Source organism: Lacerta agilis, chromosome 6 (genome assembly GCF_009819535.1).
Source record: "Lacerta agilis isolate rLacAgi1 chromosome 6, rLacAgi1.pri, whole genome shotgun sequence".
Lineage (NCBI taxonomy): Eukaryota > Metazoa > Chordata > Lepidosauria > Squamata > Lacertidae > Lacerta > Lacerta agilis.
This window is the reverse complement of record NC_046317.1, coordinates 52,847,779-52,871,334: the sequence shown is the minus strand read 5'-3', so window position 1 is coordinate 52,871,334 and position 23,556 is coordinate 52,847,779. Positions and strand designations below refer to the sequence as shown.

Sequence of the window (23,556 nt, the reverse complement as noted above, 5' to 3'; positions counted from 1 at the left end):
TAATACATCACTTCCTGCGCGACGGCTTGCGACTCTAGCCATAGGGACGTGGTAGGTAGAAGTGCGTCACCCTTAAGCCCCGGCTACGCAGGACGTCATAGCAAAGAATGATGGGAGTTGTAGTCCGGAAACGTCTCGAGAGGAACAGCGTAGGAAAGGCGGCTCTGTTGCAACCGAACTGCTGAGAGAAGCGCCAGACTCCGGAAACCGAAAAGACAAACTCACTGAATTATCAAATTAACGGGCAGTTTTGTGTCAGTCTGACGTAGTAGCAAAAGCAAGAAGTGGCTTGTGACGGCACCCTTCATAAGGTCCCTTGGACTGCAGTCCACTTCCACGTTCTGATGAAGCGGAGCGTGTTCCAACGAAATCTCTTGGGAATCATAGAATCGTAGAGTTGGGACCCCTAGGGTCATCTAGTCCAACCCCATGTAATGCAGGAATCGCAACACTGCAGCACCCAATCCAATTTGAAACCATACCAAGCTCTGCTTAGCTTTGCAAACGTGCTAGCAGTTTTATTATTGCACTAGCACTAGGAGAGCATTATATATATATATTTTCTCATATAAAAGTCCTTTATTGTTCAATTAAAATATATTTACATGCAAGCATATGCATATACAAATGCACTCTCACATATACATAAGAAATAAAGAAATAAATCCCTCATATCTTAGCTAGCTAGAAAAAAGAAAAAAGAAAAGGGATGTAAGGTTAAAAGAAGGAAAAAAAAGAAGGAAATAGAAAAGAAAGAAAAAACAAAGAAAGAGAAGAAAAGGAGAAAAAGAGGGAAGAAAAAAGGGAAGCAGAAAAGGAAAGAAAGAGATCTTCAGAGAGGAAGATCAAGACAAGATAAAGTCATCAAAAAAAAAACCTTCACAAATACTTTCTACATATACTTCCGCTGCTTTTACAACGGTTCATACATCTTATATAATACTTATTATATCTGTCATTTTTTTACATTATAAAGTTTTACATTATAAAGTTTTTTACATAGGAGAGCATTATAAAGTTGTTCGCCTTTATTAGACAAACTAAGACAACCATGGCAGAAACCAAATTAGCATGGACAAACAGGCAATCCCCTGCACTGAAATTCTGTTATAAGGTAGACACAGGATTGGTATGGGTTTTGAGTCTGCCTAAACTTTCATTTGTCTATTAAACTCCATTTTAGTGTAAGGGCCCAACGAGTCCTTGTTTTAGAAATGGGTTGCACCCCGACCCCCTGTATAATTACCCCAATATCCCTGGGTGTATGGAAATGTAGGCATGCAAAGGCCCATTATGGATGCGTGGAACAAAATGGTGTCCTTCAACACCATGATGGACCCTCCTATTCATCAAGGATGGTAACTGATTCGTGCCCTATATTCCTTTTAAAAAAATCTCAAAGCAATCTCACAGTAAGTACCTGTAGAGCTGTATGCATACACACACACATTGTGGAAACACATGAACTCATATACATGCGCTGCTGTTGGCATTCAGCTTTGCATCTGTGTTTGTCTGTACCGCATTACATCTTCCTGATCCTCCCTGCTTAAAGCGACAGCAGGGGCCAAGCCAGAAAATGACTGTAATAGTGGACAAGTTTCTGTTAAGAAGTTTCATGGCCACAACTGCTTGAAGGAAGGAGGGAACAAAGTGTACCCTGTAAACTTCTCCCACTCCTTCACAGTTGTTCTAGGCAGCAGAGGGCAGGGACAGGGGCCTCAGGCTCCCCCTTCCCATCAGGAACAATAATCCACAGGGGGTATTTAAACCAGCTTTTGACAATCCAGGGCAATCCAGATGTTTTCGACTACAGCTGCCCTCAGAGCACCATTCGTGCTGCCTGGGGCTGATGGGAGCAGCAGTGCAAAGCACCTGGAGGGCCCAGGTTGGCAAAGGCTGTTTAAAGTATGTCACATAGCACAAGCTTCTCCTTGTTGTCTGTGACCCTTTATTTCTGCTCCATCCCTGTTGATCTCTATGTTGGAAATGCTAAAGTTGACTGTGATGGCTTGTGACTCCAGGCATAGAGCAACTGTTCCATATAATTTTTTCAAAACCATTGGTTTTTCATGAAAATTATCAACATGTTTTATCATAAATAAATAAATAAATATTGCAGAAAATAATAGTATGCAACTATTATTGCTCTACATAAAACCTAAAATTTATGTTTATTAGTTCACAATTTAACATACTGAGAATTAAATGAGTCAAATTCCTATGTTTTTATCACTCGTGGTGAGGCAAAATTTCAATTTGTAGGAGCAGGGTCTAAATATTAACCAATTTGTCCCAAATTTGAAATTTAACTATGTTTATACCATACGCCCGAGAAGATCAAGGGAGGAAACATTTTCGATTTTTTTTTTTATGACCCACCCTAATGAATAGGCCACCATCCTTGACAAATAGGAGAATCCATCATGGTTCTGAAGGACACCATTTTGTTCCACTCGTCCATGATGGGCCTTGCCTTGCCTACATTTCCATACACTCAGGGGGATTGGGATAATTATATGGGGGTGGGGGTGGGGGTGGGGTGCAACCCATCCCTAAAACAAGGACTCGTTGGACCCTTACACTAAAGTGGAGTTTAGTAGACAAATGGAAGCTTAGGGAGACTCAAAAACTATACCAATCCTGTGTCTACCTTATAACAGAATTTCAGTGCAGGGGATTGCCTGCTTATCCATGTTCACTCATTTGGTTTCTGCCATGGTTGTCTCCGTTTGAGTTACAGTAGTTTAATACAACTCCAAAACAATATCTGTCTCTAGGAAATAAGCATTCTCATATATGAGGCATAATTGTTTTCTCAATTGAAGTTTAAATTCTCAACATTTCTGTTGTTGTTGTTGTTGTTGTTGTTGTTGTTCCCAACATTTCTGAGTGCACAGATGAAATTTGTGGCAATTAACTACCTGCATTCACTTTGGGCACAAAAGCCATGCAGGTAGTCTCATATTTATCATCTGCAAGAGGAAGCGTGAAGAGGAGTAGAGAAAGGCAGAATTTAAATTAAATAATAAATTAACCATCTTCTCTGTGGCCAGATTACTTCCCCCCCCCTTCACAGATCAAACTATATTGATAGGACATAGGTTAACTCACTGGGATTGTGAGCCAGAATAAAAATCCTGGGCTCAGGATCTACCAACAGTTTTTCTGGATCTAGCTTCAGTCTGCTTACCCACATTCAGTAAGGTCCTGTACTTGTTGAGATATGAGCCTCAAGTCCAGGGGCTTCTCCGACTCAATGATTAATTAGCAGAGTAGCAACTGCTTGTATTCCAAAAACAACACTGCGCACCGAGAAAAAATAATTAATAGTAGTTTACTTGGAAAATATTATCTTTACCAGAGCCCTGACAAGGTGCAACTTGGGGTGGGGGGACTTCAGTACAGCATATAAAAACTTAACACCACTCAGAAAAAAATTGCTCAGAGCAAAAAAAGTAAAATTCAGACAGAGAGAAGTGAAAGTACAGATGAGGCTGCTCACTGGGTAGTTGATATACGCTCCCAATGGCCTTGAAAGAGATAAACTACACAGTATGAAAACAACATCTGTCTGCTTCTAGTAGAAATGGAAAATTCCTGACCAGCTAGAATTTTCTAGCATATTCCAGCTTGAGCTGGAGTCTCTGTACATACATAAAACTTTAAAACCTCAATAGTACCTGCCACTTATCTCTCTATGCTGAGTGTATTTATTCTACCTATGTCTTTTTTTGACACAAAAATTAAACAACAACGCTACTGTATCTCAGCAGCATATAACTAAGAGGCAGAACTGATTGTCATCAGAACACTGATGTGACCAAATCTCAAGTTTTGATTTTTTTTTATTTATTTTTTACCTAGATGCCCCATGTAGGGTTGAGGGAGATGACCACCCTTTGGGCACCACAGTTAGGAATGGAGGGAGCAAAAAAACAATACTTGCCCAAGGCTGCAACCATTCATTCACCTGGGAACAAACTCCATAGAACAAGCACAGTGGTACAGTATCAGTGAGCAAAGAAGCATGCCCAGGATTGTGCTAATGGCATAAAAAATACAGCAGCATAGTTGCAGCTCATACACCAAGGACATTGCAATGGCTGTTAATGTCACACGAAGAGCACTTCTAAAGATGTATATAATCAGTCCCAAGATTCCCAGTGAGTTTTGCACTCAAATTATTATCCCAAGAAAAAGCTTAAAAAGCAAACAAACACTTCTATAAACACATTCTCAGTTACCAAGATCGTCCATAGAATTAAATTCAACTCAACTGATTTAAATGGAGCTTATAGTTAGAATTACTGCCTTACTTTTTTTAAAAAAAGGTAATGTGAAGATCTTCATATTTTTTATTAATTCAAAATGTTTTTGTAATCTCTCCCTCCTCCCTCTTGCTCCATCCATCCATCCATCCATCCATCCATCCATCCATCGTAGCTTAAATAAATGTTTACAAGTATAGCTTCAGTCCTGCCAGATGTTTGTGGTAACATCCACCTATAACAGAAAGCACATAGCTCAGTTGATAAAGCACGAGACCCTTAATCCCAGGGTTGTGGATTTCAGTCTAGTGTTGGGCAAAAAATTCCTGCATTCAAGGGGGTTGGATTAGGTGGTCTTTGTAGTCCCTTCCAACTCTACAATTCTATGATGGTATGATTTTTAACAGTAAGAGTGGCTGAAAGCTCTTGTAATTTGATTTTAGCTGTTTTAGTGGTACTTTATTTACTGCTCTTACATACTATTTTGTGTTGTTTTGCATCTATATATTTTTTAGCTTTTTATTGTAAATTACTTTGAGCGTTTGATGATAAGGCAGATATAAATGCTTTTAACAAACAAATCTTGGCTAAGCATTGCAGTGTTATGAGGAAGGTTAGCTTCCAATTCTAAAGCCATGGAAGTGGCCTGGGAGAAGGTTCTGCCCAGAGTTCATGGTGATGTCCCCAAGAGGGTTTGTCCCCAAGAAGGCCTGTAAGACCTTCCCCCAAAGGAGAGAGAAAACCCATTCTAGATCATTGTAGCACTTACCGGTAGGTTTTTGTTAAGCTTTCCTCCCTACCCCAGCTATGTCAATTTATTTTATATTATTTACAACATTTATAGACTATAACAGTTTTCAGGGTGGCACATAACAAAAAATAAACGTTTAAAATTCAATAAATAGTAAAACCAACTGAAAAAAGGTTCTCAATTCTCTCTGTATTAATTTTATTTAATAACCACAGTGTTAGCTAATCAGGTTGTTTTGTTGTTGTTCAGTCGTTCAGTCGTGTCCGACTCTTCGTGACCCCATGGACCAGAGCACGCCAGGCACGCCTATCCTTCACTGCCTCTCGTAGTTTGGCCAAATTCATGTTAGTAGCTTCGAGAACACTATCCAACCATCTCATCCTCTGTCGTCCCCTTCTCCTTGTGCCCTCCATCTAATCAGGTTGTTGATTACCAGTTATTGATTGTTTTGATTTTCTAATATGGTTAGAATGCCTGCTTGTTATTCAGTTGTCACTTACTAATAATACTCCTCCAATAATAATAATAATAATAATAATAATAATAATAATAATAATAATAATTTGTTGTTGTTGTTCAGTCGTTCAGTCGTGTCCGGCTCTTCGTGACCCCATGGACCAGAGCATGCCAGGCACGCCTATCCTTCACTGCCTCTCACAGTTTGGCCAAACTCATGTTAGTAGCTTCGAGAACACTGTCCAACCATCTCATCCTCTGTCGTCCCCTTCTCCTTGTGCCATCCATCTTTCCCAACATCAGGGTCTTTTCTAGGGAGTCTTCTCTTCTCATGAGGTGGCCAAAGTACTGGAGCCTCAACTTCAGGATCTGTCCTTCTAGTGAGCACTCAGGGCTGATTTCTTTAAGAATGGATAGGTTTGATCTTCTTGCAGTCCATGGGACTCTCAAGAGTCTCCTCCAGCACCATAGTTCAAAAGCATCAATTCTTCGGCGATCAGCCTTTTTTATGCTCTAGCTCTCACTTCCGTACATTACTACTGGGAAAACCATAGCTTTAACTATACGGACCTTAGTCGGCAAGGTGATGTCTTTGCTTTTTAAGATGCTGTCTAGGTTTGTCATTGCTTTTCTCCCAAGAAGCAGGCGTCTTCTAATTTCGTGACTGCTGTCACCATCTGCAGTGATCATGGAACCCAAGTAAGTGAAATCTCTCACTGCCTCCATTTCTTCCCCTTCTATTTGCCAGGAGCTGATGGGACCAGTGGCCATGATCTTAGTTTTTTTGATGTTGAGCTTCAGACCATATTTTGCGCTCTCCTCTTTCACCCGCATTAAAAGGTTCTTTAATTCCTCCTCACTTTCTGCCATCAAGGTTGTATCATCAGCATATCTGAGGTTGTTGATATTTTTTCCGGCAATCTTAATTCTGGTTTGGGATTCATCCAGCCCAGCCTTTCGCATGATGAATTCTGCACATAAGTTAAATAAACAGGGAGACAATATACAGCCTTGTCGTACTCCTTTCCCAATTTTGAACCAATCAGTTATTCCATATCCAGTTCTAACTGTAGCTTCTTGTCCCACATAGAGATTTCTCAGGAGACGGATGAGGTGATCAGGCACTCCCATTTCTTTAAGAACTTGCCATAGTTTGCTGTGGTCGACACAGTCAAATGCTTTTGCGTAGTCAATGAAGCAGAAGTAGATGTTTTTCTGGAACTCTCTAGCTTTCTCCATAATCTAGCGCATGTTTGCAATTTGGTCTCTGGTTCCTCTGCCCCTTCGAAATCCAGCTTGCACTTCTGGGAGTTCTCGGTCCACATACTGCTTAAGCCTGCCTTGTAGAATTTTAAGCATAACCTTGCCAGCGTGTGAAATGAGTGCAATTGTGCGGTAGTTGGAGCATTCTTTGGCACTGCCCTTCTTTGGGATTGGGATGTAGGATCTTCTCCAATCCTCGGGCCATTGCTGAGTTTTCCAAACTTGCTGGCATATTGAGTGTAGCACCTTAACAGCATCATCTTTTAAAATTTTAAATAGTTCAGCTGGAATATCATCACTTCCACTGGCCTTGTTGTTAGCAAGGCTTTCTAAGGCCCATTTGACTTCACTCTCCAGGATGTCTGGCTCAAGGTCAGCAACCACACTACCTGGGGTGTATGAGACCTCCATATCTTTTTGGTATAATTCCTCTGTGTATTATTGCCACCTCTTCTTAATGTCTTCTGCTTCTGTTAGGTCCTTTCCACTTTTGTCCTTAATTGTGGTAATCTTTGTATGAAGTGTTCCCTTCATATCTCAATTTTTCTTGAACAGATCTCTGGTTTTTCCCATTCTGTTATTTTCCTCTATTTCTTTGCATTGCTTGTTTAGAAAGGCCCTCTTGTCTCTCCTTGCTATTCTTTGGAAATCTGCATTCAATTTCCTGTATCTTTCACTATCTCCCTCGCATTTTGCTTGCCTTCTCTCCCCCGCTATTTGTAAGTCCTCATTGGACAGCCACTTTGCTTTCTTGCATTTCTTTTTCATTGGGATGGTTTTCATTGCTGCCTCCTGTATAATGTTACGAGCCTCCATCCACAGTTCTTCAGGAACTCTATCCACCAAATCTAAATCCTTAAACCTGTTCTTCACTTCAACTGTGTATTCATAAGGAATTTGATTTAGATTGTATCTTACTGGCCCAGTGGTTTTTCCTACTTTCTTCAGTTTAAGCTGGAATTTTGCTATAAGAAGCTGATGATCTGAGCCACAGTCAGCTCCAGGTCTTGTTTTTGCTGAGTGTATAGAGCTTCTCCATCTTTGGCTGCAGAGAATATAATCAATCTGATTTCGATGTTGCCTATCTGGTGATGTCCATGTGTAGAGTCGTCTCTTGTGTTGTTGGAAAAGAGTGTTTGTGATGACCAGCTTGTTCTCTTGGCAGAACTCTATTAGCCTTTGCCCTGCTTCATTTTGAACTCCAAGGCCAAACTTGCCAGTTGTTCCTTTTATCTATTGACTCCCTACTTTAGCATTCCAATCCCCTATAATGAGAAGAACATCCTTCTTTGGTGTCATTTCTATAAGGTGTTCTAAGTCTTCATAGAATTGGTCAATTTCAGTTTCTTCAGCACTGGTAGTCGGTGCATAAACTTGGATTACTGTGATGTTAAAAGGTCCGCCTTGGATTCGTATCGAGATCATTCTATCATTTTTGAAATTGCATCTCAGTACAGCATTCGCCACTCTTTTGTTGACTATGAGGGCCACTCCATTTCTTTTACGGGATTCCTGCCCACAGTAGTAGATATGATAGTCATCCGAACTGAATTCGCCCATTCCCATCCATTTTAGTTCACTGATGCCTAGGATGTCAATGTTTATTCTTGCCATCTCATTTTTGACCACATCCAGCTTACCAAGGTTCATGGTTCTTACATTCCAGTTTCCTATGCAATACTTTTCTTTACAGCATTGGACTTTCCTTTCGCTTCCAGGCATATCCGCAACTGAGCGACCTTTCGGCTTTGGCCCAGCCGCTTCATCAGCTCTGAATCTACTTGTACTTGTCCTCCGCTCTTCCCCAGTAGCATGTTGGACGTCTTCCAACCTGAGGGGCTCATCTTCCAGCGTCATAACTTTTATATGCCTGTTGTCTTTGTCCATGGAGTTTTCTTGGTAGGGATACTGGAGTGGTTTGCCAGTTCCTCCTGCAGGTGGATCACGTTTGGTCCAAACTCTCCACTATGACCTGTCCATCTTGACCTGTCCATAGCTTCCCTGAGTAATTCAAGCCCCTTCGCCACGACAAGGCAGTGATCCATGAAGGGGAATAATAATAATAATAATAATAATAATAATAATAATAATAATAATAATAATTTTTAATAGCCCGCCGTTCCTGGCATGTGTTGGGTGAGGGGAAGGCATTGTCTCTTCATGTATAAAGTCTTCCTGGAACTTCAAATGGTCCATTCATGGGTCTGAAGATAGTGTGGTAAGACAACATGGGATTTTTAATTTAAGAAGCTGCTTGGAATAGACATTGGTCCAGCAAGCCCATAAAGTCCCTATCAACTAGCATCAAAGCAACTTCACTAAAAGTATTTGATTGATAAAGTTAGCTCGCATTTACTTCCTTGGTCAGAATTTGGACAGGATGTAAGGCTAAGGGCACACACCACCATCTTTGGTGGGAATGCCCCTGCATATGCAACTTTTAGTAAAAAAGTATGCCAGGAATTAGTATCACCAGGACCGCCACTTTACACCTGAGCTTTTCCTGCTACCAATCTTTAGAGGCCGAACAAGGATGTTTTAGCAAAGGATTTGTTGTAATTTCATTAATAGGGAATCGGTGTATAAACAATATGAAGTCGGATTTTAAAATTAGATTTTGAGTTTGTTAATATATTCAGTTGAGTATTATTATTTATTGTTTATTGTTGTTTGTTTATTTTCTTATGTGTTGATTTTTTTTGGTTTTATATTTGGTTTTGTAATTTTGAAAATATTAAATAAATATTTTTATTACATTTTTAAAAAAGAATTTGTTGTAATTTCTGTTGGTGGCTGCCAGAGAAACAATTGTCCAAATGTGGAAAGCCCTGGACAATTTGGACTTACCTGCATACTATAGGAATGTCTGTTGGGTGGCCGTAACAGGAAAAAATAATTACACATAATTTTCAAGGAAAGGAACAACCACAGACTTTCTATGCAACCTAGTAAATGTAAAAGTTCCCCTGACCATTAGGTCCAGTCGCGGACGACTCTGGGGTTGTGGCGCTCATCTTGCTCTATAGGCCGAAGGAGCCGGCGTTTGTCCGCAGACAGCTTCCAGGTCATGTGGCCAGCATGACTAAGCCACTTCTGGCAAATCAGAGCAGCACACGGAAACGCCGTTTACCTTCCCGCCAGAGCGGTACCTATTTATCTACTTGCACTTTGACGTGCTTTCGAACTGCTAGGTGGGCAGGAGCTGGTCTTTTAATCTTCCAACATTCGGCTTCACTGGATATCCAGGAGTGTTGAGATGGGCAGCATTTCTCTACCTGTTTTTCTCTATGCCATGTGTATGCATAAATTTATAAACTTCTATCCCATTAACTCTCACTCACCTTTTCCATATACTGAAAAGTCCCAAACGCTGCAACTTTTCTTCATAGGGAAGTCGCTCCACCCTCTTTATCTTTTTGGTTGCGCCCCTTTTCTGAACCTTTTTTCCTTTATCCTTTTTGAGCTGAGGCAGCCAGAATTGCACTGACACCGTAGATTTGCACTAACGGCATTATGAAACTGTATTGGCAGTTTTCTTTTCAGTTCTTTTCCAAATAGTCCCTAACATGGAATTCGCCTTTTTCACGGCCTCCACACATGGGTTCGACACGGCCCCAAGGTCTTGTCACCATTTCTGACCCCGCGAGGGCAATATGTGAAATTAAGATTGAAACCATGGTTTCTCAGGTCCTAGTTCAACACACAAATTACTACACTGCAATTTAAAACACTTAGCCTTCATTGAAAAACAACAACAGGCTAAGTACTTTGAATGTGTTGTATGCAGAAGATTCTTATGGCAAGCGTCTTATTTAGTGCTCCCTCCAACAGGCGCAAGGACAGGGCCGGATTTAGGTTTGTTGAGGCCCTAAGCTACTGAAGGTAGTAATGGGGCCCTTTATATGTCCAGCTGTCCTTTGTCAACAACGAATTGTTGCTGTTTTTTGTGTTGAATATATGCTATATGGTACCGGTAATTTATGGACCTAATAGGTCAGGCTTCCTCAACCTCGGCCCTCCAGATGTTTTTGGCCTACAACTCCCATGATCCCTAGCTAGCAGAACCAGTGGTCAGGGATGATGGGAATTGTAGTCTCAAAACATCTGGAGGGCTGAGGTTGAGGGACCTTGTAATAGGTCCGTACACAACACATAACACAGTTGATGTAAGTAGGTTTTATTTTGCTTTTTTATCAAATTTTGAAAATGTACAACCAGGTGGTTTTTTGTGGGGTTTTTTTGGGAGGCCCCATTGGGGCCCTAAGCTATAGCTTGTTTAGCTTATACTGTACGTAAATCCAGCACTGGGTGAGGAAATGGAGCGGTGCAGTTGCAAGTTTCAGATTCACACAACCCACATCAGGGCGGAAACTCGGCGAACAGCCTGCAAGCCGTCATCTCCCTCAGCCTTTCCTCTTCCTCCCTAAGTACAGTAGCTGAAATCCGGAGATAACAATACAGCCTTAACTAAGGGTAGTTAATGGAATGGAGAAGAAAGTAGCCGCGCAATGCGCTATTTGGGCAGCTAAACCTTATCAATCGCCTCATGTAATTCTCTTTTTCCCCTCCCAGGCAGAAGACGCCTGCAGCTATCTCTAAAGAAATCACACCAATATAGATTTATGCCCGTTTGGCAGCCTCAGGGAGACGTAATCGCTTTCCCGACAGCCTCTCGCAGCTGAGGGGGGTTCTCAACAGCGGGCCTTCTCTGACTTTCGGTTTCAGAGCGCGCGTTTTCGCCGGCTCACTTCTCCTATCTGCCTGCAGGGGAAAGCGGAGCCGGTTGGCAGCCTCTTTCTCTTTTCGGCAGCCGAGGCGCTGAGAGGAAGTTAGGGAAGCAATAAGAAATAAATCGAGCAAGCTTTCTCCCTCTTTCAGTGGGCTGTACTCGTCTTTTGGCAACACCGAAAGGCCAGGTTTGATTTGGTGTGGAATGCGCAGCCCTCAGCTCTCCTCCCACCACGTTTCTGCAGCGGGGTCTTCTAGCAAAAGAGAAACAGCGACTGAGGCTAAAAGGTAAGGACATTTGCAAGATCCTGCTTGCAGAGGCTATAATATGCTGCTGATAAACCTCTGGGAAATGAAGTTAATTAATGTAATTCTTTTTTCTTTTTTTTGGCCACTCAAAACAAAAGCCGATACTATGGAATTTTAGCCCTGTTCTTTGAAACAGCGAGTGTATGAAGGGCGGGGCGGAGAGCGACCAGTTGGGTTTGTGCTGCGTTGAGGAAGATGCTTTCCTTAAGGAAGAGGCCTTCTCGTTGGGAAGGAGAAGGGGTTCCCTTTCTAAAAACTACCCGTGCAGAATGGCAAAACTAGTTTCCTAAATATTGCGATCACCGTATTTTGTAAGGTATTTTGCACATGGGCGCAGCCATGACTTTTGTTGGGGGGGCAGAACCGACGTGATTGGTCTGTTAAGTATTACTATTGTTTTACTTGCTCTGGGGCAAGTTTTTAGTCTAGGGCCGGTCGTTTCAGAGGTATTGTTCCCCTCTCCTTCAGTGCTAACCCTTTAAGTTACACTACTACAGAATTCTAACTTTCGTGGTTTCAAGGGAGTTACAGCTGTTTCGGGCCGTAGCCAGGAATTATTTTGGGGTTGGGCAGAACCGAGTTATCTTTGATGCAATAGGTCATTTCAAGCATTTTTATTTATTTACTTGATTTAGGGGGCGCAGCTTCACCCCCTCGCTATGCCCATGCCTCAGGCGCTCTGATTTTGTATGTGGTATTGTAAGAAAAACTGCTTCCTTTCCCTTATGGGGTATTCCGGAGCCCATATAGAGTCCTTAAGTGGGTTCCCTATGGGTGGGAGAAAATAACAGGCCAACCAGAGTACCGTATTTTTCTGTGTGCAGTCATACCTCGGGTTACAGACGCTTCAGGTTGTATGTTTTCGGGTTGCGCACTGTGTCAAACCCGCAAGTACTGGAACAGGTTACTTGCGGGTTTTGGCGCATGCGCCAAATCGCACTTTGAGCATGCGCAGAAGCGCCAAATCGCGACCCGTGCGTGCGCAGACGCGGCGCTGCATGTTGCGAATGCTGCAGGTTGCGAACGTGCCTCCCACACAGATTACGTTTGCAACCCGAGCGTCCACTGTACAAAACGCCCCCATGTATTTTGGGACTCAAATTTTTTAAAAATGGGGGGAGATGGCACAGAGTTGTTGAGCTTTTTATTGCAGAGGATTGGCCAGAGTTCTTCCATTTCTTATGTTCTCCATCTCACCCTTTATTCACTGTGATTTGCAGCAACTGGTGTTCAGATTGCTTACTGCCTCTTGATACCGGAATAGCATGCAGCCATTGTGGTTGGTAGCCTTATGCACCATGAATTTGTCTAATCTTTAAAACCATCCCAGTTGGTGGCCTCATGTAGAAGCAGATACCATAATTTAACTACCAGTATGTGCTGCGTTGTTACCCTTCGAAAGGAAGGTCTGAAAATACGCCAGCTCCTTCTTCCCAATTCAAGACAAAAGGTGTGGTGGAAAGAGAAGCTTTATTGCTTACTGCAGCAAGAAAGAAAGGTGCCCCAGTGGATAATTCCAAAAGCTGGTGCCACAGTACAAGAATTCAAGGCATCTATATGGCATTCTGAATACATGAAGCCCTCATGCCTGTATCATCTCTGCAATATTATTGGTTACAGCAGCATATGAACAGCTCATGGTTCTTTACCTGGCCTTCCAATTGGACAACCCATATTTGGAGTTGTTTTCTACCTGAAACTCTCTGTATCTTATTAAGGTGTCTTCCTCAAACGGGGGTTGGACTATATGATCCTCAGGGTCTCTTCCAACTAGGTTGGATAAAAATCAATGATTTTTTTTAAAATCGGATTCTTAAAATTTAAATTGGATTTTTTGAAATAAAATGCTTTTGGAGGAAAAATCTTTCTAAATAGTGTTTTCTATTTAAGTTACATTATAGTCCAAAGGCTATTCATCAGGAAATAAGGATTTGTTTTTCATGTGTGGTAAACTCAGTCCAAGTTTTTATTTTTGTTTAAATTGTTTAACCACATCAGTTTACAAACATTATGCTATAATGTTATTGTTTTAGTTAAATAAATTGTTTAAATTGTTATTAAGGAAATGATTATTTTTCTCCTTCCAATAAAGTACAGCAGAAAAGTTGTCCAAATATAAGCAGTTAACTTACTAAACTTCACAATAATTTCATAATTATCGGTTTATGTATTTCTAATAGCATAACCAAGCCAGTAATTTTTGATATAAATGTAAAAATGACAGTGAAAATTTATTATTCCAAAAATGAAACCTTCATCTGGTTGTAAATATTAAGATTATACTAGCAAGAATTAGTCTTTCTGTAAAAAATGATTTAAATAAAGTATTTACTGGCTAGTGATTTAAATCATGATTTAAATCAAATCCACCCTGCTTCCAGCTCTACAGTTCGGTGATCTTCCAGCCGGCTCTTGTCAGTGTAATTGACTCAGTACCAGCCTTTCCCTTACACTGGTATGCATACCTAAACTCTGTTAACTGGGCAGGGGGCTGTACAAGTGCTACATGCGCTCCTCACTTGCACTTGGTAAACTGAAAACAATAACAAGAATGCAGAAATACAGAGAGAATCATACAATACAGAAAGGCACATTCTAAATTGGGCAAAGGAGCTACCTATGTGGCTATTTGGCTACAGTGTGAAGATGTACTTTCTTTTGTCTGTCCTAAATAGTTCAACATTCAGCTTGCTTGGATGACCCTGCATTCTAGTATAATGAGTAAGGGAGAAAAAAAAACCCCTCTCTATCCACTTTCTTCACACCATGCAAAATCCTATAAACTTGTCATGTCCTCCTTGCTATTCACATTTTTAATAAACTGAAAACATTGAAATCTTTCCTCATAGAGTAGTTGCCCCTACCCTTGGGTCATTTTGTACATCAAACCATTCCAGATCTATAGCAGACAGTAAGACAAAGTTTGGCAGTAGGAAGATGGATAGAAGACAGAGGAGAAGAACTGGATTTAGCCAGTGTGGCAGACTGTTAGCTCCACATGCACCCACAGGTCAAGTTTGACAATGATACCAGCTGAACTCTTTTTGTGACGGTAAAACAATATATATGTGTAGATCTTGGTGAGCACCATGCAAGGACTTTGCAGGCACCATTTATCATTTCATGATTACTCTAAATGACATCTTGTTGCTTTGCTATGGGCAGGATTCAGCTACTGAGCCCTTTCAGTGGAAGCCTTGTGCAATGACTTCCATTTGCACAATGCAGATTCCCTCCTTCCCCCCACATGACCCTTCAGGAGAGTTGGGAGAACCCCAAAACAGTGTTCGGGGGTGGGTTGGGGGCATCATCACCTTGCAAGCTGAAATGCCTATGCAGATGGAACAAACATTCATCATAGCACAAGATTGATTTCCACCATATATAGTTAAAGCACAAAATCATGACTTCCCCTGAAGAATCCTGGCAACTGTTGTTTACTCCTAGTAGAGCTACAATTCCCCTAGCAGCAAGCTACAGTTCCCAGGATTCTTTGGAGGAAGCCATGATTGTTAATGTTGTATAAAGGGTAAAGGTAAAGGGACCCCTGACCATTAGGTCCAGTTGAGGACGACTATGGGGTTGCGGTGCTCATCTCGCTTTACTGGCCGAGGGAGCCAGTGTTTGTCCACAGACAGCTTCCAGGTCATGTGGCCAGCATGACTAAGCCGCTTCTGGTGAACCAGAGCAGCGCACAGAAACGCTGTTTACCTTCCCGCTGGAGCAGTCCCTGGTATCTACTTGCACTTTGATGTGCTTTTGAACTGCTATGTGGGCAGGAGCTGGGACCAAACAATGGGAGCTCACCCCGTTGTGGGGATTCTGATTGGCAAGCCCTAGGCTCAGTGGTTTAACCCACAGCGCCGCCCGCTGTTGTATAAGAGCGCTTTAAATGTATGGTGTGGATGCAACCTTTCTCACACCTAAAGTCTGTCCACTTCTGATCTAGATAGCAACAAAGTGAGAAGCTATGGGCAACTCTTGAGTTCAGTAATGAACTAGAAATACCATGCTTTGTTTTAAAAACAATTCTTCCATCTTCGCTTGAGTACCTTTGTGCATAAGCAGAGTAACTTTCTGTTTTAAAGCAGATACTCCCTCCACTTTCTGGGCATGCCCTCGATCAGGTGTGTGGACGCTTTACTCCTTCAGATGTTGAACTAAGAGTCCCATAATTCAGGTCATTACCTGTGTTTGTTAGGACTGATTGAAGTTGTAGTTTAGCAACAGCTGGAAGGCCAAATGTTTCCCAGCCTTGCCCTAGAACCTGGAATTCATGCTTTAACCTCAGACTGATTCCCTAGGTCAACTGGCTGAATGTGACCTACGATGACAGGCAGCTGTTCAACTGAGGAATGAAGTGGCTTGGCCTATACTCTGAATTGCCTGGTTAATTTGTGCAGTAGTGGCTGAAAAGCTGAAAGTATCCTGAAATGTCTTTTTTTTTACCTCCTTCCACAGGGCTTGAAATATGGACAGGGGTTTCTCCATGTTCTGGGGTAGGCGACAGTATGGACCTGGGTTTTATGCAGCCGTAAGTTGTTGCTGTTTCTGCTTAAGTCTTTTTTACCCTCCCCAACACTGTCTTGATCTTTGGTTGACTCAAGTAGTTTTAGCATATATTCATGCTGTAAAAGAAACAGAACATCTATTACTGAAAACTGGAGCAATCTAGAATGGCTTTTGTTCCTAGGGAATGACGATAACATGCAGAGAACTTGATCATTTTCTGCGGTAAAAGAGCTTTAACAAAAATGTTTCTACCATTGTTTTTTTGCTCAATAATATTTTCCAATTCTAAAAATGAGTTGTTTCATAAAATTAATTGGAAACACAATAAATGTATGTAATACCAGTCAAATTGTAGTTTTAAAGTTATAATTAACAGTGCCTTCCTATAAAGATGTTGTGGACTTCAGTATACCCAAAGTATCAATTTTTGCTGAATCAGACTGAGTTTTAAATATAAAGAAAAATATGGATTCTAAAGCAAATTCCATTGTTCAGACCGTACAGCATATTCTAACTCTCTGTTCCAATGTTTCCAGTAAGCATCAGCTAGCAGAATCTTAGGAGTCACAATACCCTACCTTGAACACCATTCTTTATGATGGGGAAAGGGGGCCCATGGCCCTCCAGGCAGTGTTGGACTATAACTTCCAATATCATTTGGGTAGAAATGGGTCAGAATAACATCTGACATGGTACGGGGACATGTTTAGAGGAGAAAGGAAAGAAGCAGAGCTGGCAGCATTGACCAATTAATAATCTAAACAAGAATCATGGAGTAAGTTATAAAAGTTACCAAGGAGGGAAACTGGGGTTGCTGCATTGCTTCTGGTACCTGAGATTTGGAGGTGAGCTATCAACTGTTAGTAAGTTGCAGTTCTTGCATTTGCAAAACTGTTCTTTCCCTTTTCCTGTTTTTACCAGTTAGTCTAGTTGTGGGTTAGTAACAGTATGAAGTGTTTTCCCCTGCCCAGAATTTGCAAAATGAAAACTATTGGAGGGACTGTTGGGATTGGCAACAGAACAACAACCATCGCCCAGATATGCCACCTGGGTGGTAAGTGACTTCTGCAATTTATTTTTATTCATATTATATATGCATATACATATATTTGTCCCCACTTTTTCAAAGTATAATATAAATAAATGACAAAATTAAGTTAATAAACTAAAAACTAATAAGAAGATGCTAAACTTTAAACATTTCTAAGAAGCAAAACATGAATGTGTTCATCCCACACTTTTAACAAAATGTATTTTCATAGAACATTTCTAAAAAAAAGCAACACAGTAAGCTCAGTAGGCTGTTGGTCCATAAAAACTGCAAAACATCCAATGGTCATGCTGGCTGGGAGTGATGGGAGCTGAAGTTGAACGACATATGGGTGGCTACAGATCCCCATCCCTAGGCTATGCTGAGCTGAATCTACTAAAGTGACTTGACCAACTCTGGTTTACAGCTAATGATTGATGACAGTAAAGACAACTTATGCAGAATACTGTGTTTGTGTTTCTTCAGGGTACATCGTGGCAAACCTCACAACTACAACGTTGCTTACCGAGGCCGTGGTTGGAATCATTCTCGGGGATATTTCAATGGGGCATATTCCAGCCGAGGCCATCATAGAGGAGCTAAAAGCAGATCTTCAAAAGGTTTGGTTTTTGTGGGGAGGAGAATGGTACATAAGAAGAAAGGAGTAGTGCTAAATATTTGGGAATAACAACCAAAAACAGAGGCAAGGCTGAAAATATATATGTGGGATTGAATATTGGACCATCTCCTTTCTGATCCTCTATCCATTTCACAGTTATGTGGTGGACTGTGCCCCCGTAAAATCTCACTCATCCATGCTATGTTTGTGGTTGAAGGAGCACAGTTTTATTTGTGACTAGTACATTAACACTGTTAAATTAACGGGTGCTAGAACATAAGTCAAACTGTTGCCCTAGCAACGTCGGGGACATGCGCAGAGCTGACTGAGCGGCTTTTTTCTAACAACCGAGCAGCTCTTGCTTGACATCACTCGCTACTTGTAACGCCCGCTGCCGCTTAGAAGTAAGTCCACACGGGCGTGTGCCCGCACCCGCCCGCCGCTTCAACAGTTTCGCCCGACCGCCCAAAGTCTCTGCAGTCCAAGTCCCAACGGCTGTCCGTGGGGCACATGGGCAGTAGCGCAATCCCACGGACACAGGGACTGAACGCAGAGACACTTGCACTTTATTATTGTGGATAGATAGATTTGTTTTTATCTTGTCTTTATCTTTTAGGAAATGTTACTGAATGCCACTTTTAAATTATTTTTAGATTTTTATTAAGTGGTACAAACATTAACAAAAAAATAATAATGCGGCAAAATGTCCACGTTATCTGCTTTGGGTTTGTGTTTCTGTGTTTCAGTTGTACTAGTTGATGGGAAGTATTCACTTCTCCCAATATCTAAAGCTTCCTTTTCACTAGAACTAGCCTCCCTGGTTGAGAGAATGGCCCAGGTAGACTGACTTGTTTGGCTCATTGAGCTTCTGAGATCTAGGATCTGCAGTTAAAGCCCTTAGCAGCTAAATAAAAAAGGAGATGTTCTGGGGCTCAAGTCTGCTAGGAGTGCCTGTTCCAGATGTGTGGTAGGGACAACTTTGTGCTTAGAGAAAAGACACGGGCATTTAGCATGTACTCAAAAGTAGTCTCCGTTAATATTGCTTCAAATATCCTAGAGTGGAGATCTAGAGCTTGTCCACACTTAGCTTTTGCTCTGTGCTTTCTAGGCACAGGCCTGCACTTTCCCAGTCCTTGTCTTAGGGTTCCCCCCCCCTTGCCTCACACTTTCCTCAGGAGAACCTGATCTTTACCACTGAATTGAGCAAATTGCCATTTGCTTCAATTCAGCGGTAAAATGTAGGTTTTCATGGGGAAAGCAGTGTGGCAAAAAATAATGTTTGGACACAAACCTGGAAAGCCTGGAGCTGTCCTTAGAATTGTAGAGTAAAGCTAAGGTTGGCGAGTCCCGAGTGAAGACTGGCTCAAATTAAAAGCTTGTCATAGATTTCCTGCTCTGTATATAAATACAATAAATAACAGCAGGAGTTTTCAGGAATATGTTGTAGGAAACTGCATTCTACCCCGTCACACTATAGCCGGCAATGGCTCTCCAAAATCTTCCAATAGAAACTTTTTCTAGCTCTACCTGAAGATGCTAGGATTTGAAACTGGCACCCTCGTGAGTGCAAAGCATTTGCTCTATCCACTGAGAGAGTCTCTCCTCTCTCTTACCTGATCTTTGGAATAGCATGTCATCTATCTGTAACTGAAACTCCAGTACTCATCCATTTGCCCTGAAAAGACTTAACAAAGCAAATTTGTCCCAAACATCCAAACTCTCAGGTTGTAGCAGAGGCATTGCATGCTGAATATGTTTCTCTATCTGCAGGAAAAGGTCATTCTAAAAACTCACCCCGTTCCTCGTGCTTAATCAATATGACGGTAAGCGATGAACCTATGCTGTGGCTAGTTCCTCCAGGGAGGGTGTCTCTTACACGTGTGGCAGAGATCAAGGGATAGTGTGATGTGGGGCAAAGTTTGGGAAGATGATTTCTCATGACTATGTGCCTGGTCTGTATGGTTCAAGAAGTAGGTAACTAATTCAGGCTGCCTCTGAGATACACAAGCAAAATTTGTCATTTTGCCTCTTTTTGACATCCCACTGTTCAGGGTTTGTTATTTTGCAACAGGGCTCTTGTGCCTTGAACAGCTGTCTAATATGGGGGGAAATAGCTAGAGAAGCTTTTCCCATCACTTCATGACAACACCAAAGGCAGGGGGCGGGGGGAAGCTTCACCTGTTACATTTTTGTTGGTAAAGGTGCTGAACAGTGGCGTAGCGAGGGCGGGGCATTGGGGGGTGGTGCGCCCCGTGTTCCAGCCTGGGTAGGGTGACACTCTGCGCCACACACACCCCCGCGAGTGCAACTCCCAAGCCGCCGCCCGGCAGCCCTTCCGCGCAAGCAGCCGCCGCACAGAAGGGGTGCCGGGCAATGGCTTGGGAGTCCGGGCGGACTGCGCATGTCTGCAGCAGCCTGCACAGACTGCACATGTGTGGACATGGGCAGTCCGCCCAGGCTGCTGCGGACATGTGCAGTCCGCCTGCGCTGTGGTCCGTAGCACATGCATCATGACGCCACGACACATACGCTATGGAGTGAGGCCCCGCCCCAGGGGGTGCCGCTTGGCTTGCCACGCCTCTGGTGCTGAAGCTCTGTAAAAACAAGCAAGAGTTCGCAGCACTAGACTCATCTTTCTATTCCTGTGCTACAGCCAAATAAAAAGGGAAATAATTTTGAAAAAACGGGAGGACCATCAGCAACACCGAAGTCTAAACAAGGGCAGGAGAATTCAGCAAGTTTGGTGAAAGAAACTGACACGTCCAAGGTAATTGTAGGAGAAGTCTAGGCCACCTTGCAACAGGTAGTTCCTGAGGAAGGTGGTGAGTTCTCGATCTGTGAAGGGACGTTTTTCCTGTGGTTTCTCAGATCAGTAAGAACTTGTAACATTTTGAAGAGTAACTTGGCTTTACCTGGTTGCTGAGAGAGTAAAGGTTTATGCATTAACTGAATGGAAATGTAGATACAAATCCTGGAAATGTGTTCTGATGTTTGTCAAAATGTGGCTTAGCTGTTTATTTAACAAAATCTGCATACAGTACTGCCTGATTGAAAGGAAACCTCTAAGTAGTGTTGCAGCCCTCTGTGGGAGCTCATTTCTCTCTCATGCCCCCCTCCCCACAATCAGTGGGAGTTCCTTTTCTTCCTCCTTCACTTCCTCCCATGATTCCACCTAGATCTACCTCCTGTTTTTCTCTTTCACCCCTCCCTGCCTCTGCTCTGGGGGTTCTCTAGCACAACAGACCCCAGCAGAAAGTGTTGCTTGAAGTCAGTGCTTATTGGTTGTAACTTCAATCCTCACTTAACTGGGCCAAAATCCCACCCCCTTGCTACAAAGGGAAAATGGATCACTTGATGTTGTAGTGTCATCAGGCAATTGATGACCAGCCTGCCCACCTTTCAAAATGACCCACCAAGGGTGAGGGAAACACGGCATCTGACCCACCAACTGGCTCCAGTTCTCCGGGCCCTGGTCTGTCCTAATGTTGTTTCTTATTCTGACTGGCAGTGGCTCTCCAGTGGCAGACCCTTTTAAAATGAAATAACCTTGCAATCCTTCTCATAGTTCTGTAATTCCCAAGATTCCTTGGGATCGAAAACAGGTTTTCAGTGAGTCTTTCCAGAGCCATGTTGGATCCTAAAGCAAACACAGCACTGGCAGCAGTAATATGTGTTCCTTAGTTTCACATTTCCCCCTTCCTGCTTGGCATTTATTTAGGTGGATCAGAAGTCCAGCATAACCATCATGTCGCCAAAGGATTTCAGTTTTCATTTGCACTCTGTTTCCTCGACATGCCCACAGAGCAAACAGGAAGTGCCGTCAAAGGAAAAAGAAGAAATTGAGGTAAACAGCTCCCTACACATTACTAAGAGCGGATGTAGCAGTGATATGGGGTATGGGTGGAAGATGGCATCCCTAGTGACATCCAGGTCTCTATTAAAGGTTATAGTACATCATACTTTCGCTGCATGAGAATACTTGTATGTAGGCACCTCGTTAGAAGCTTTCGTCCATTTAGCAGAGTTTCTGGAAGCAGTGGTCAGCAATTGAAGCTACACTTTGAGAAGAAACACTCAGGCCCTGTACAACTTACTCAAGTGATTTATTGCTTGACTGGTTATAAATGTATCATAGTATCACTATTTACAATCATTATAGCAATAGCTGTAACGGCATACTTAAGTTTCAGTCCTCCTTCCTCTTTAGCAATGACGTGGACAGACACAGTCTATCGGCAGTCATGATGCAGCACTTTGCAGACAGCTTTTGTCGGTCAGTCACCTGTGAGTGTTTCATCTCAAAGTGTAACTTCAACTGCTGACCTCTGCTACCAGAAACTCTTCTAAATGGGCAAAACTAGCCCTCCTTCCCCACCCCACCCCATCCCTATATGTTTTCAGCTATTGATAGCTGGGCACCATAACCCTGAAGTGAGCATATCACGTACATAGCTGTCCGGTCTGCTGAGTTGCTGAGGCTGCATAATCATGTTCCCACAGTCTCGTCCGCAAGGCTGGTTATGCCCAACCTGAGCTCAAGATAAGGGAAGGCCAGGGACGTATCTTGAACTAAAATGTAGCAACCTGAGAGGCTCCCAAGAGTAGCTCAAAAATATTATCACAATAAAACCCCATTAAAATTGGTATCAGCTGTTGTGACTGGGAGAACTTTACATCAGGTATAAAGCTGGATATAAGTATTCTAAATATATATAAAAAAGAAAACCACACCTTAGCGGTAATATTTTAATGGGATACAAGGCCATTTTTGTTCAAGTATCGTCTCTCAACACTGGTTGGGTTAAGTTACAGGTAGGTAGCCGTGTTGGTCTGCCATAGTAAAAACAAAATAAAAAATAAAAAAATCCTTCCAGTAGCACCTTAGAGACCAATTAAGTTTGTTCTTGGTATGAGCATTCGTGTGCATGTACACTTCTTTCAGTGTATCTGAAGAAGTGTGCATGCACATGAAAGCTCATACCAAGAACAAACTTAATTGGTCTCTAAGGTGCTACTGGAAGGATTTTTTAATTTTTAATTTTGTTTTGGTTGGGTAAAGTTCAACTCTCCACTGAGAAAGCAGTCCTTATCCTCATCATTCCTGCATTGCAGGGGGTTGTGCTCGATGACCCTTGGGGTCCCTTCCAACTCTATAATTCTGTGATCATCATCCTCTAACGAATCTATGCAGGTCAAGTTGGAAGACAATCAGACCTCTGAAGACCCTCCCAGCCAGACTGCTCCTTTGTCACCTGTGCATGCTCCATCCAAGACAGAAGGTCTTCCAGCCACAGTAAAGGAACAGCCTGTGGTGGTATGAAAAACTTTCTCTTTTTCATTTTTTCCCCTAGGCAAGTCAGTAAAGCTAGGGTGAAGGTGGCATCTCGCCCCTTCTCTTTGGGATGAGAGTTTTGTGAGAATAATAATGCTAAGCTCTGGCCATAGAGTTGTTTGCTAGAAGGCTGTGGCCAGGCTTTTGCTGACAGTTCTGTGAGCATTTGCATAGGGGTGTGGATTCTTTGGCTTCAGTTACACTGCTGTTAGTATTTTGCTTGTGCAGCCTGCCAGTGTACAAGTGTGCCCATGTGTTGGAGTAGTCCTGAGCAGGAGTGAGTAG

The 23,556-nt window shown here is 42.4% G+C and overlaps 1 protein-coding gene across 1 annotated transcript in view; it reads left to right on the top strand.

Annotated features, from left to right (window-relative positions):
- Window positions 1–11,628: 11,628 nt before the first annotated feature.
- The window catches only part of LOC117048627, a 32,893-nt gene continuing 20,965 nt past the window's right edge, over window positions 11,629–23,556 (top strand). Inside the window, exons 1-8 of the mRNA XM_033152690.1 lie at window positions 11,629–11,757; window positions 16,240–16,312; window positions 17,262–17,344; window positions 17,807–17,940; window positions 19,710–19,762; window positions 20,593–20,706; window positions 21,658–21,783; window positions 23,131–23,253. Coding sequence (XP_033008581.1) covers window positions 16,250–16,312; window positions 17,262–17,344; window positions 17,807–17,940; window positions 19,710–19,762; window positions 20,593–20,706; window positions 21,658–21,783; window positions 23,131–23,253 — 696 coding nt within the window. The 5' untranslated portion in view covers window positions 11,629–11,757; window positions 16,240–16,249. The remainder of the gene's footprint in view (window positions 11,758–16,239; window positions 16,313–17,261; window positions 17,345–17,806; window positions 17,941–19,709; window positions 19,763–20,592; window positions 20,707–21,657; window positions 21,784–23,130; window positions 23,254–23,556) is intronic.